General features: G+C 44.2%; 1 protein-coding gene across 2 annotated transcripts in view; it reads left to right on the top strand.

The window, feature by feature from the left end:
• The window catches only part of LOC120315533 (neurotrypsin-like), a 35,155-nt gene that overhangs the window by 18,808 nt on the left and 1,345 nt on the right, over positions 1-15,002 (top strand). The window contains exons 11-14 of one of the 2 annotated variants that reach the window (XM_039360018.1): positions 4,145-4,350; positions 6,278-6,356; positions 7,951-8,073; positions 10,391-10,671. In XM_039360018.1, the coding sequence (XP_039215952.1) occupies positions 4,145-4,350; positions 6,278-6,356; positions 7,951-8,073; positions 10,391-10,671 (689 nt within the window). The remainder of the gene's footprint in view (positions 1-4,144; positions 4,351-6,277; positions 6,357-7,950; positions 8,074-10,390; positions 10,672-15,002) is intronic. The other variant, XM_039360020.1, reaches the window with a different exon arrangement.

Here is a 15,002-nt window from a genome sequence, read left to right as displayed (position 1 = left end):
TACTTGAGTTCCTTTTTGACTAGCTATAGGAATGTACCCTACTGTGTGCGTATCACAATTTGCTCTCTCTTTCCTTAACAAAAGGTGATCAGGCTACTTGAAGGTTTATAAAGATGCTATTTTCTTTGTTTGCACAGGGATTTCCAACTTTTGGAGGTGTAGGGGGGGGGCTGATAAAGTCTTGTTGGGAAGGAGAGGCTTCAAGCCCGGTGTACTGTGCCTTGTGCCTTGTGCCAGGCTGGCTCAGATGTAATTGGTGCCTTTCCCCAGGCATGGCTTTTGTATATGAAGAAAAGGCAGATGCCTACCACACCCCAGGAGGAGGAAAATTTGTTCTTTTGGCAGATCTCTCACTTGCCTTGAATTTAACAGCCCAGTTACGTCCAAACCCCAAAACTCGTCTCTTCCTTTCTCTTCCTTGATCTTTTTGCGTTGGCCTTTGGTTTTCCTGATGCATTTCACGGCAAGCCTTCGTCTTCACCTTTGAGATTCTTTTTCTCTCCATTCTCCCTTTCTCCGTTGCCTTTGTCCTGTTACTTCTACCAAGCGCCCTGGACCTGCTGCTCTCCTAACTGCCATTCAGCCTGAATAGGTGACCTCTTTAAGAATCTTTTGCCAGCCACTGCCTGGGCCACTCACATCAGCTGCTGGGCAGAACATCTGGCAGCCTCCAGCAATCTTTTCCAGTTAGTCTAAGGCAGTGGTTCTCAACCTGTGGGTCGGGACCCCATTTGGGGTCGAACGACCATTTCACGGGGGTCGCCAAACAACGCAGTCCGCCATTTTTTCCCCCTTTTCCTTAGCTGTGCTACTCCCTTTTATTCTATTGGCTTTTGAAAGCCAATAGAATAGACTCTCTTGAATAGAGTCTAATTCTATTGGCTTTCAAAAGCCAATAGGAATTGTCCAGGCTGTCTCTGCCCTGCTGAGCCCGCCAAAAGTCCCATTCTGCAAATGGTGCTGCACCAGTTGAATAGTCCTCGACTTACGACCGGTTGAGTAGTCCTCGACTTACAACTGGTTGGGAGTTGCGGCATTAAAAAGGTTGAGAACCACTGGTTTAAATGGACTCCAGAAGATGGTAGAGGACAGGAAGGCCTGGAGGAGCGTTGTCCATGGGGTCGCGATAATCAGACACGACTTCGCAACTAACAACAACAAAATAAAATAATAAAGGCAACCAATTGTATTCACACTGAGTTTCACTGCCACTGTGCTCTTATCTCTTGAAATCAATGATTTATTTCCAACTCTTATCTGCAGCACTGTGAGAATCCAAGATGATTTTTTTTTCTGGCAACCTGTCATTAAAAGCTTTTTTGTGCTCTCAAAAGACCTCAAGGTTCCCCCCCTCCCGGAACAATTACAAGATTGTCCTTACCAAATTTAGCCAGAAAGTTGATCAGTGTGTCTGTCTCACAGTTCCTATAAAGGTCAGCCAGCTGTGTGCAGCAGTTCAGGGAGAGATTGTGAATGCGCAGGCGCCTCTGTCCTGCACAACTGGTATACAATACAGCACACTACAAGAGAGAGATTTATAAACAAGAGCTATTAAATTTTGAACATCGAAGACTCTCTTGAATAGAGCCTAATTCTATTGGCTTTCAAAAGCCAATAGGAATTGTCCAGGCTGTCTCTGCCCTGCTGAGCCCGCCAAAAGTCCCATTCTGCAAACGGTGCTGCACCAGTTGAGTAGTCCTCGACTTACGACCGGTTGAGTAGTCCTCGACTTATGACCGGTTGGGGGTCGCGGCATTAAAAAAGTTGAGAACCACTGGTCTAAGGCAATGATTTCTTGGCTTCAGCAAGTGTGGACTTCAGATTTCTCTTATCTCATTACCTTGGCTGCCTTCTTTCCCCTGTTCCGCAAGTTTATTCTCACAGCCATTACAGCAAAACACCATGCTGGCCAATCTCCCTGGTCTCCCATGTCTTTCCAAATGTCTCCTAGGCCTCTCGATGACTGGAGATGCCTGTGGGTTTTTTCTTCTCCCAGTCCTGCCCAGAACAAGTACGGGTAGTCCTCGACTTAACGATCATAACTGAGCCCAAAGTTTCTGTGGCTAAGTAAGGCAACTGTCCACAAATATGTTATGCGCTCCTGACCACTTTCCTTCGTGACCAGAGGCAAGCTCGCCTGATCAATAACCAGCCAAGACACAGTGAAGGCCTTTTGTTTCGTTTATTGCAAGAAGCGGGGCGAGAAGCTGTCAAAGCTTGTTTCTCTTCAAAGTTTCAACCCAAAATATTCCCTTCTTTATACAAATATATATCCCTCCTCTTTCCCCATTGGCTGAGGTACTATGAGGTTACACTCTTCCAATATGCAGATTCTGGGGTTTTGCTTGATAAAAAATACAGGAGACCAGAAGTTGCCTTTAAGCTTTTAAATTTTTATTCAGCTAAATGAGAGCAGCCCCGAATGACAAGAAATTTTTGTGTTTATTCTTTCTGATTACATAAGCAACCCATCCAGCAAAGCTGACACACATAAGATAAAGATTTCACCCAGTAAGTCTGGCACACTGTAGATAAGAAGGGAGAAAGCAGAAGTAGCTAAACATGTCCCCTTTTGGGTGTTTCCCTAAAGATATCGTATGTTCTTGGGTGTGTTAGGACATTTTCTTTGCTGTCCTTTCATGACCCTGCATCCAGGACTTTGCAAGTGCCCAAAGAAAGCAGGGCCATCTGCACATATTTTATTTATTTATTTTATTTATTTATGAGACTTATATACCGCTTTCAGTGCAAGCACTCTCTAAGCGGTGTACACCAGTAAGCAATGTATATATATATATATTTACATTGCCCCCAACAATCTGGGTCCTCATTTTACCTACCCCGGAAGGATGGAAGGCTGAGTCAACCTTGAGCCGGTGAGATTTGAACCGCTGACCTGCTGAACACAGTCAGCTAAAGTGGCCTGCAGTACTGCACTCTAACTGCTGCGCCACCTCGGCTCATTCACAATTGATACTTCCTATACTGTCTCCTAATTCCGGGTCAACACTTCCTGACTGCCTCCTACATATTTCCTGCTACATACTAAATCATACATCACATGTACATTAAAAATAGGAGATAATTTATGCAAGGTGTGTCAAATAATATTAATTGGCTAATTACACACGCTCAGTTGTCTATTTTGAGTTCTGGGCCCTTTTTTATGGATTCTTAGAACAATAGATTTTTTCCTATTTTTCAGTTCAGTTTGCCTTTCCTGTTCAGTTATCTTTCCTGTTATCCCATTCATTTAATTTTCCCTGGCTAGCCATTTCTTCTTGCAGATGTTCTTACAGTTTGTATTCTTCCTTTTTCCCATTCTGAAGACCCAGCTAATTTTTACCTACCTGTCTATCTTACATCCTGCCTTTATACTACATTTCTCGCTCACATCTATTGTAGTTTCTTTCATGCTTGTTTCTCCACTACATAGCAGATTCAGTTTTAAATTTGGCCACCTAATGAGAAGGAAGGACTCACTGGAGAAGAGCCTAATGCTGGGAAAGATGGAGGGCAATAGAAGAAGGGGACGACAGAGAATGAGGTGGATGGATGGAGTCACTGAAGCAGCAGGCATGAGCTTAAATGGACTCCAGAAGATGGTAGAGGACAGGAAGGCCTGGAGGAACGTTGTCTGTGGGGTCGCAATGGGTCAGACGCGACTTCGCAACTAACAACAACAATAACAACATTTACTTCTATCAAATAGATGTTGCCAAGTATCTGAATTTTGATCATGTGACCACAGTCGTAAGTGTGAAGAATGATCACACTTTTTTCAATGCCATTGTAACCTCAAGTAGTCACTAAACAAGTGGTCATAAATTGAGGACTATGTGCAGTCCTATTTTGTTCTACGCAGTGAACAAAACATCCACAGCGTGAGCACAGCTTTCTCAAGCAGTACTTCTGAATAGATTTGTTCTATGCAAGGTTGGGGTTTTTGTAGTCTGAAATCAAAAAGCAAGCGAAGCATTTGGGGTTTCAGTTCTGCCAAACTGTGGCTTATCCAGAATGGATCAGCAGAACCTCTGGTACATGATCTTTATCCCAGACTTGAAATAAAATCTTGTCTGGTTCTATACATGCTCCTAGCCTGTGATGACTTCCTGGTTAATTTAAGCAAAGTCTCTCCTTCCAGTGCTACGGCAGTAACCGTCTATAGGCCTTATTCAGAGACATGGCTTGTACCCCTTCACCTGCATAATGTGGAATGTTCTGGAACGGAGCACACCTTGGGAGAGTGCACCATCCATCAAAGTGGTCAACACAACTGCTGGCGGAAGAAAAGTGCACGTGTGATGTGTGACTACATGGGAAAGGGGAGCCAATTCATAAGGAACGACGGTAAGTCTCTTCACCTTGCCTTCTTGGGCATAAAACTGGGTTTCCAGAAATTCATATTGGGTTGCTGCAACTAACAAGCTAACAGGCATATAAAGGGGCAATTAGGGTAGGAAAGCAATATGTAAAGAAATTATTGAAGAAGATCCTCTCCATATCCTTTGGCTTTGATCTGCAGCTTCTGGAGGCCCCAACTCCCATCTTTTTGTCAACAAAAATCAAGCATGGAAGTTATTTGGCCATGGGATTATTCTCGGTCAAGAAAATGCAACATCCATGTTTCCAGTGTTGTTGAACTTCAGAATTCAGTGGGTTTCAGGACAGGCCATGCCCCACCCGAGGGTCCCACAGTGCTGATGCAGCCCTGGCACTTTGTGATAAATAAGGGGGTTTTGTGTTGCAGTTTGGGCACTCGCTCTCTAAAAGGTTCGCTATCACTGGTATAGGGTCTCCTGCCTGAGCAGGGGGTTGGACTAGAAGACCTCCAAGGTCCCTTGCAACTCTGTTATTCTGTTCTGTTCTGTTCAGATCTCAGAAAAAAAGTCTGGAAATGTTTTCGACCAACCTCTGAAGTATTAGACCAGTCTGAAGAAAGAGTACTAGGCTGGATGACAATAACCAGCTGATATAACTAGACAACTATATCTAATATGGTCACCATTCTAACTTTACCCTTTAAAATTAAGTATCTTTTTATTAAAATGCGGGATATATGAAAGAGTGTAATGTGTAAAGCCTGTTCTGTTTCAATTAAATCCTTCAATGTTTCTACTCTGGATCTACTGGAAGAAAAACCTCTATCCAGGGATCTACTCTTTAAAGGGACATGTTTGTGTGGAGTTCTGGAGAAATTAAACCACTTCCAGAATGCTTTACAAATGCAGCACCTTATTTGTTATAAAGAGAGAGAAAGAGATTTGCATGCCTTATTTGGAATGTGGCATCTGGCAAGCAGAGATATTTACATAGACATTTGTACATATATACTGAAAATGTTGGGAAAGATTGAGGGCAATAGAAGAAGGGGACAACAGAGAATGAGGTGGCTGGATGGAGTCACTGAAGCAGGAGGCGTGAGCTTAAATGGACTCTAGAAGATGGTAGAGGACAGGAAGGCCTGGAGGAACGTTGTCCATGGGGTCGCAATGGGTCAGACGCGACTTTGCAACTAACAACAACAACAACAATTGAAAATGCATTTATTTGGAAAGGAAAGATTGTTTTTAGCTTAAGTTGATAATTCTTGGCTGAAAACTGAAAAAACTGGACATTGCATCTGCTTTATCTGTTTCTTTTTTTTTCTGCTTTTCCTTTGTGGGATCCCATAGTGAAGATTTTCTTCCTTTCAAGGAAATGGTAATGTCGCTATTTCCACTTTTAATCTCTTAGCACCGTAATGGTGCTAAGGAAAATAGAGTTAAGGAAGACTGTATGCTAGTACCATTTTCCCATCATCTAAGGCAGTGGTTTTCAACCTGTGGGTCATGACCCCATTTGGGGTCGAATGACCATTTCACGGGAGTCGCCAAACAGCGCAGTCCGCCATTTTTTTCCCCTTTTCCTTAGCTGTGCTACTCCCTTTTATTCTATTGGCTTTTGAAAGCCAATAGAATAGACTCTCTTGAATAGAGTCTAATTCTATTGGCTTTCAAAAGCCAATAGGAATTGTCCAGGCTGTCTCTGCCCTGCTGAGCCTGCCCAAAGTCCCATTCTGCAAACGGTGCTGCACCAGTTCAGTAGTCCTCGACTTACGACCGGTTGAGTAGTCCTCGACTTACGACCGGCTGGGGGTCGTGGCATTAAAAAGGTTGAGAACCACTGATCTAAGGGCAACAATTGACCAAAGGCTGCATCATATCCAAAGTGGGATTCTTTCACCAGCATTGTGGCAAAAGAATATGAGCATTAATCCTTTTGGCTTTCTTGGCAGCTTCCAATATTGGCCTGTGTGGTCTTCGTTTGACTCAGCACCGCAAAAGAAGAATAATTGGTGGAAACAAATCCTCCAGGTAGCCTGCTTGCTCACTATCACAGAACCCTTATCAACTCATTTTCACCTATTTACTTCTAGCAGCCTTCAAATATTTATTTAACATCCACGAAGCTTCTTCAGCTCTGACTGGATGGTGGGGAATGGAAGGATTTATATACCTTGCAGACCGCTGGTCATTTGCATTCTTTTAGAGTCGTTGAGGCCACTTGGAGTTTTATTTGTGTCCTCAAGGTTACCTGAGTGGTGCAAATGGGGTGTGGAGCCTTCTTGGAACTGCTGAAAGGACTGTGTTGTAGACTGGAGATAGATGATGTCATATCCTTCCCCCTCTGTTGAGAGTAGGGCTGTTCAATTTTGACATAGATGAACTACAAATATAAATCCTTCCATTTCCCCACTATCCAGTCAGAGCCGAAGGAGATTCTTGGATGAGAAGTGAAACATCTTCAAAGAAAAACAAAGTACTTTTTTTTTGTTAATTTTGGAAATGGAAAGTGAACAAGTTAAGGAAACAATGATAAGATGGGCGAAAAACTTTGGTTACAATATAGAAGTAGAAAAGTGCAAAAACTATGGGAGAGAAATTATAAATTAACAATGTCAGCTTCGTATAAAGAAAACTTATATAAAAATGTTCTATAGATGGCACTTGCCATCAGCAAGATTAGCAAAAATGTTTTAAAAAATAGATTTTGAAAATGTAAGCACAACTCAGGCACATACTATCACGTTTGGTGGACATGTCACAAAGCAAAGTCCTATTGGAAAAAGATACATGCTTGGTTAGAAAAAAATATTAGGTGAACATGTTGATTTTAAACCTGAACTTTTTTTTTTTACTAGATATAATGCCCGAAAAGATTAACAAGCAAAGTCTAGATTTGATTTTACACGCCGCTACAGCAGTGAGAATAATCTTTGCGCAATATTGGAAGAATGAAGGACTACCAGCAGAGGAAGAAATAATTAGAAAAATATTGGACTGCGCAGAGATGGATAGATTAACCATGAGACTGAAAGATAAAGAAGATACAGATTACTATCAAATTTGGGACTTATTTTATTGTGGGCTAGAGCAGTGGTTCTCAACCTTTTTAATGCCACGACCCCCAACCGGTCGTAAGTCGAGGACTACTCAACTGGTGCAGCACCGTTTGCAGAATGGGACTTTTGACGGGCTCAGCAGGGCAGAGATAGCCTGGACAATTCCTATTGGCTTTTGAAAGCCAATAGAATTAGACTCTATTCAAGAGAGTCTATTCTATTGGCTTTCAAAAGCGAATAGAATAAAAGGGAGTAGCACAGCTAAGGAAAAGGGGGAAAAAATGGCGGACTGCGTTGTTTGGCTACCCCTGTGAAATGGTCGTTCGACCCCAAATAGGGTCCCGACCCACAGGTTGAGAACCACTGGGCTAGAGGAAAGAACGAAGGATTAGGAATTGAATCCAGACAGCTGGTTGGTTGAAAAATTAACATGTGTAAAAGAAAATCAATAAAATTAAAAAAAGAAAGAAAGAAAGAAGGTCCAGTTGCCTCTTGAAAAAACACCCCCGGGACAATCATGACCTGGATGACTAAGAATCTCCATAGTCATTGCTTTTCTCTTTCAGGGGAAGCTGGCCATGGCAAGTCTCCTTGCGTCTGAAGGGGATTCACAAAAATGCTCGTTTGCTGTGCGGTGCGACACTTATCAGCAGTTGTTGGGTGGTGACAGCAGCACATTGCTTCAAAAGGTGAGGTATAGCCAGCATCCATGCATGACGTTAGTCAGAAAAAATTAAATCCTGGTGTGGGAACGCGTCATAGAAAGCTTCTTAATATCTCCCTAAATTCAACTTGCGGGTAGATGGCTAACCATCCTGGAAATTCATCTCCTGTGATATCCTCCTTTTTATGTGCAGCTTATTCTGCAAGCTTAAATTGTGTCGCTATTTTATACCTTTTTTTTTTTTTTTCAGAAGAAGCGTTATATTTTGCACGTTGTGTTTCGCATTGGTTGTGGCCCAATTAATGAGGCATGTGATGGAGAATGGATCTGCCCGGCTCTTACTGGCTGCTTATGAATGGTGCAAACCAAACTTTCCTCCACTCTTCCCCTCCTGACATGTTAAGAGTCATAGTAGAGACACTATCTGAACTAAGGGGTTCCTCCTGCTTCATCTCCCTGTCCCCCCCCCATGACCGGCCCGAATGCCATACAGGATGCTGTTCTGGCTGATGTAGGAGAGACCCCTTGCTTCAATCAGCATGATGTCCACCCCCAGATGGCATGTCAGCAGATAGCATAGGTCAGGGGTAGGCAATCTTGGCTCTTTTATGACTCGTGGACTTCAACTCCCAGAATTCCTGAGCCAGCAGGGCTAGGAATTCTGGGAGTTGAAGTCCACGAGTCATAAAAGAGCCAAGGTTGCCCACCCCTGCACTAGAGGAAGGATCTTTGTGGTAGTCATCATCAACTTATCACTTATCCTTGATATTTGACTAGGACACGGGTAGGCAACCTTGGCTCTTTTATGACTCGTGGACTTCAACTCCCAGAATTCCTGAGCCAGCCATGCTGAGGGGAAAGGGAGAGGTTTCCAAGCTGAGCCATGCTGGCTCAGGAATTCTGGGAGTTGAAGTCCACGAGTCATAAAAGAGCCAAGATTGCCTACCCCTGGCATAGAGAATTGGAAGGAGACCTAAAGCATCAAAGTCATCCTCTTACCTCCCAGGTTTTTCCTGTGGCATGAAGGAAGATTGCATGGGAAGCCTCCCCTACTATACCTGAAAGCACCTCTACTTCTGGGGCTGATCCACAGTGGTGGGAGAACAAAAATGTCAGCCCTGTGGATCAGGCACTGCAGGTGATCCAGCAGTAAGGAAGAGAAAGCTTCTTCTGGTGTATTGCCCCCTTCCTACCCTGATAGAAAGCAAAATTCATGGCTCCAGATGTTCCAGCCATCTGTCAGAATTTGCCTTCTCCTCAGCCCTAGCCTCCAATAGGGCAAGCAATATCCATGAAGGATTTTCCCATCGGCAGGGAACTCCCCAACCATGGTCTCTTAAGTAAGCCATTAAGACAACACTGCTCGCCAGCCTCATTGCCAACATGGACTAAAACCCAGCTACTCTGACAAGAGACAATTAGGCTGGCATCAGCTGGGTACGCCAATGTGCCAATAATGGCTGGGTGCCCACATCATGCTAAATCATAATAGATGTTCCTAACTGTTCTGTCCCAGCCTACGTGAGTCCTTGTTAAGCTCACAAGGGGAAACCCCTCCTCCAACAAGCAGTCTGGAACTGCAGGAAAAAAACATTTCCCCTTTTATTATTCACAGACCTGAGTCAATGTCCAAGGCAAGCAAACACAGTTCACAGAAACTCGATCCTCAACACAAACAGTTGTCTTCGTCAACCAGCACCTCCCACACCTTCCTTTTTATTATGCAGCCATGACGTGGCTTCCTAATGCCTTCTCCTTTGCCTTTGGAGTCGCCTCATTGCATTCCTCTGTCCTACTCGCTTCTCTTTCCTGCACATTCGTGCATCCACGATTCGTCCCAACTGTTCTTCATCACTTTCCAGCTCAGGCTCCCAGCACAGCTGTGTCTCAGCTTGAGCGTGAGTAGACGGGCCAGGCTCCTCATCCGACTGTAAGTCTTGGAGCTCCTCAGAGCCTTCCTCTGACTCTGATGTCACTCCAGGGCCTTCCTCCTCCTCCTCTGATTCCTCAGACTCAGCTGCCGGGTCCACTGGCTGGTGAGGAATCACAACAATAATAGATCTTGCCGTGATTAGTGCAACAGTCTCTCAAGGACTTCAGGTTGGTTTTATTTCGGGGTGCCTTAGTTATATTTTGGAGGAAGGTGTTTACTTCACCTAAAATGTCTGCCTAAAAAGAGTAACATAATATATGATGATCTATATTTCATGTGTGTAGGATGGCAGAGGAGATGTTTTAATTGACCCCTTACGAAAGGTCTTTTCTAGTTGAAAGAAAGAGGTCTCCTTGAGGTGAAGCATCTTCAGTGAAAACTAACTGGCTCGTGACTCTCTTGTGGGCAGGTTTGGACTAGACGTTCGTCGCTATCTTCTGCGGGTGGGAGACCACCATACTGGTGTGAGAGATGAATCGGAGAGAGAGTTGCCGGTGGAGAAGATCCTCCTTCATAGAAATTATCGGTCGAGCAGTAATGATAATGACATTGCTCTGGTCAGGATGTGGGGCAAAGAGGGCAACTGTCTCTCCTTCAGCCACCATATCTTTCCAGTCTGCCTCCCTGTTGGGAAGCAGAAAGCTGCAGTGGACCGAAAGTCTTGCATTATATCAGGCTGGGGAGATACAGGTGAGTGGTGGGCTGCCTCATAACTTCCGCATAGGACAACAAAGGATAAATGGAGAAGTTTGTCCTCCTCCCTATTTGCAACCTTGGAAAAACTTTGAGGGCGTTTACCGCCTCGTACAGAGTGAGAGTTTCAAGTCCACCATAAATAATCAGCGGAAAACAAAAACGGTGATGTTTTTGTCCAATTAACTTGAAATTAAAATACATTGCTTTTAAAATTTATTTATTTATTTATGAGACTTATATACCGCTTTAAGTGCAAGCACTCTCTAAGCGGTGTACACCAGTAAGCAATGTATATATATATTTACATTGCCCCCAACAATCTGGGTCCTCATTTTACCTACCCCGGAAGGATGGAAGGCTGAGTCAACCTTGAGCCAGTGAGATTTGAACCGCTGACCTGCTGAACACAGTCAGCTAAAGTGGCCTGCAGTACTGCACTCGAACTGCTGCGCCACCGTCGGTTACGTATAAAACATTTCAATTTAAAGAAGCTTCCCTAATTAATAACCGCCGCGGTGTGAGCCTGTAAACCCGTTGAAGACTTCATTGGTAGAAAGGGGAGGCGTGAAATATGACATGATGATGTATCGTATAGTTCTGATTTATATGATAGACGAGCGTATATATTTTACACCCAGTTGAGTTTCTAAAAAGAATGCCAATAGGAAATCAGGTGAGGGAGATGGTTGGTTTAAAATAAATAAAAACAAACAAATAAATCCCATTATAAATAAAAGGCCCACTGCTATACTCAGAAACACTTCTAGTTTCGATAGTGATGTCGTTATATTTCAAACAAGAAAGTATGACAGATCAGTCTTCAGCCAAAGCAGCAGAAGGCAAGATAAGAAGTAATGGATGGAAACTAATCAAGGAGAGAAGCAATCTGAAACTAAGGAGAAACCTCCCGACAGTGAGGACAATGAACCAATGGAACAGCTGCCTTCAGAAGTTGTGGGTGCTCCATCACTGGAGGTTTTTAAGAAGAGATTGGACAGCCATTTGTCTGAAACGGTAGAGCAGTGTTTCCCAAACTTGACAATTTTAAGGCATGTGGACTTCAACTCCCAGAATTCCACAGCCAGCAACGCTGGCTGTGGAATTCTGGGAGTTGAAGTCCTCATGCCTTAAAACTGTCAAGTTTGGGAAACACTGCGGTAGAGGGTCTCCTTTTTGAGCATGGGGTTGGACTGGAAGACCGCTAAGGTCCCTTCCAACTATTACTCTGATGATCTCCACGTGTGTTGTACTACATTTGCCATCAACTTAGAATCACAGAATCACGGAGTTGGAAGTGACCTTGAAGGGCTTTTAGTCCAACCCCCGCTGAGCAGGAGACTGGAAGACTGCTACCCTAGTAATAATGGTAGCACTTAGACTTATATATGGCTCCATAGTGCTTTCCTGAGCGATTTACAAATGTCAGCATATTGCCCCCAATAATCTGGGTCCTCATTTTACCAATCTTGGAAAAATGGAAGGTTGAAATCAATCCCGAGCCGGTCAGGATTGAACTCCTGGCTATAGGCAGAGAAAGCCTGCAATTCTATATTCTAACCACTGCGCCACCATGTCTCCTATTGCAGGGTTTTTCAACCAGTGGTATGGGTACCACCTGTGGTACATTGGCACTTGGCAGGTAGTACGCGACCATCCTAAAAAAGTGGTAACGGAAGAGGGGAATGAGCTGAACTGGTGGCAGCACCGCACAAGTCTGAGCGAGAGATGGCTGGAGCTGCAGGGCTGTCAGGGCTCAGCGGAAGCGCCAGGATCAGTGCCAGGCTCCAGCTGATCAGTGCTTCTTCAGGGCTGTCAGGGCTCAGTGGAAGCACCAGGATCAGCGCCAGGATCCAGCTGGAGCTCGGCGCTGATCCTGGTGCTTCTGCTGAGCCCTGAAGAAGCAGCAATCAGCTGGAAAGCGGCATTGATCCTGGCACTTCTGCTGAGCCCAGAAGAAGCACCGATCAGCTGGAATGTTGCAGCATCTCCAGGGTCTTGTGATTTACATTCAGATGCTTGGCAACTGCTTCATATTTATGATGGTCACAGTGTCCCAGGGTCATGTGAAGTGACCAAAACCTGCTGCAACCACCCAGCAGACGGGGGGAATAAAAACCAAACACCCCCCACCCCACTCCCCCCGCTGCCAATCCTCAACAGAAATGCTCATAACAATGAAAACCTTGGAGAGGAGGAAGAGCGTGGCTGGATGGGCGGGAAGGTGTCTTGCTCGGCTGTGGCTTGGGGGGCACTTTTTTCAGTGCCATTGTAACTTCAAACAGTCACTAAGCGAACTGTTGTAAGTCGAGGACTACCTGTATTTTATCACTTTTTTCTTTTCTTTTTTTTGTCATCAAGTTTTTGACACCTTGCTAGGCGACTGGTGGTACTCAGATGTTGCCATATCCTAAAAGTGGTACAATGGGTGAAAAGGTTGAAAAGCCTTGTCCTATTGTATCACTCCTAATCCTTCTCTTCATTAGACTAAAAATACCTACTATGGAAGATATTTTGTGAAAGTACACCTGGCAAAATGAAGAGGTGATACCCACCCAGTTGGAGCCTATAAGCCCTAGCCTTGCTGTTCCTCGGCGTGTCTTTCCAGTAGTTGGATGTTAAGGAGGGATATTTAGAACATAGAATAATGGGGTTTGAAGGAAGCTTGGGGGGTCTTCTAGTCCAACCCCCTGCACATGGCAGGAGACCCTATACCAGTGGTTCTCAACCTTTTTAATGCCGCAACTCCCAACCGGTCGTAAGTTGAGGACTACCCAACCGGTCATAAGTCAGGACTACCAAACTGGTCATAAATAGAGGAATTTCCCTGCCCAGAAGTGCTGCGCATGCGTGGTGCCGCCCCCTGCGCCAACCGAGGTGTAGCTGGCAAGCGGTAGAGACGGAGCAGGCCGACCACCGGCTGGGCCATCGGCTGGCCCAGCCCAAGGGAGGTAAAGCACCCGCCGGGCCCCACGTGCGCCAGTAACCCTCTCTGCGCCCGCCGGCCTCCCACCTCCCACCCCTGGCCCTCTTTTACTTACATTTTTAGTAGTTGCTCAGCAGGGAGGGGTGGAAACTTCCAGACAGCTCGCCTTTGCTGCAGACAACTTGCAGCACCGTTTGCCGAATTGGACTCTTGGCGGGCTCAGCAGGGCAGAGACAGCCTGGACAATTCCTATTGGCTTTTGAAAGCCAATAGAATTAGACTCTATTCAAGAGAGTCTATTCTATTGGCTTTCAAAAGCCAATAGAATAAAAGGGAGTAGCACAGCTAAGGAAAAGGGGGAAAAAAAATGGCGGACTGCATTGTTTGGCGACCCTCGTGAAATGGTCGTTCGACCCCAAATGGGGTCCCGACCCACAGGTTGAGAACCACTGCCCTATACCATTCCAGACAATGGCTATCCAGTCTCTTCTTTAAAAAACCCAGTGATGGAACATCCACAACTTCTGAAGGCAAGCCATTTCACTGGTTAACTTTTCTCACGGTGAGAACTATTAAATTTCTCCTTAGTTCTAGCCTGAATCTTTCCTTGATAGGTTTTCATCTGTTACTTCTTGTCCTGCACTCAGGTACTCTGGAGAACGGCTTGACTTCCTCTCCTCTCTGTGACAGCCCCTTAATATTAGAAGACTGCTATCATGTCACCCCTATTCATATTTGTATGCTCTCTGTGACTTTCCCTTAAGCAGCAACTACTAAAGTAAGAGAAAGAAGGAGTGGGGGGAAGCATTTACTGTTTGAAGGCAGTAAATCCTTCTGTGAGCTGAATGATTATCTTTTGTGAATGAATGTGTGAAACAAAAAGTCATTATTTCCCCTTCTTTGCTCTTATTTTTTCTCTTTTTGTTTACTATTCTACCCTGGAACCACAAGCTGATTTCTTGTACTTAAATGTTATCTCAACATTAACCACAAGAGGGGAGAACAAAAGGCTAATCTCTATCAGTAGGCTATTTTTTTCTTATTACATCTTCTCTTTTTCTTTTGATTTCAACATTGCTTAGTCCACTTGTAAAGAATAAATAGTATCTGCTACTTTTTATATAGACCTTGTTTTTACACATAGATAGATAGATAGATAGACAGACAGACAGACAGACACACATACATACATATACACAGACACATTTTATACATATATGTTTTTCCATTTATTATGATTTTTATATGTATTCTTACAAGTGACACATCTCCACCCAACACATGTTGGTGCTTCCAAAAACACCCCCTTTAATTCCTGGCCTTGTTTAGTTTAGCTACAAATTGATTCTTATTTTCTTGATAGATTGACGTTTTAAATATATTATTTTACACATTTTAAAAT

The sequence above is a fragment of the Crotalus tigris genome, unplaced genomic scaffold (assembly GCF_016545835.1).
Source record: "Crotalus tigris isolate CLP2741 ecotype Arizona unplaced genomic scaffold, ASM1654583v1 scf7180000019147.1630427, whole genome shotgun sequence".
Classification (NCBI taxonomy): Eukaryota; Metazoa; Chordata; class Lepidosauria; order Squamata; family Viperidae; genus Crotalus; species Crotalus tigris.
The sequence above is the reverse complement of the archived record's forward strand: the minus strand, read 5'-3'. Positions and strand labels throughout refer to the sequence as shown.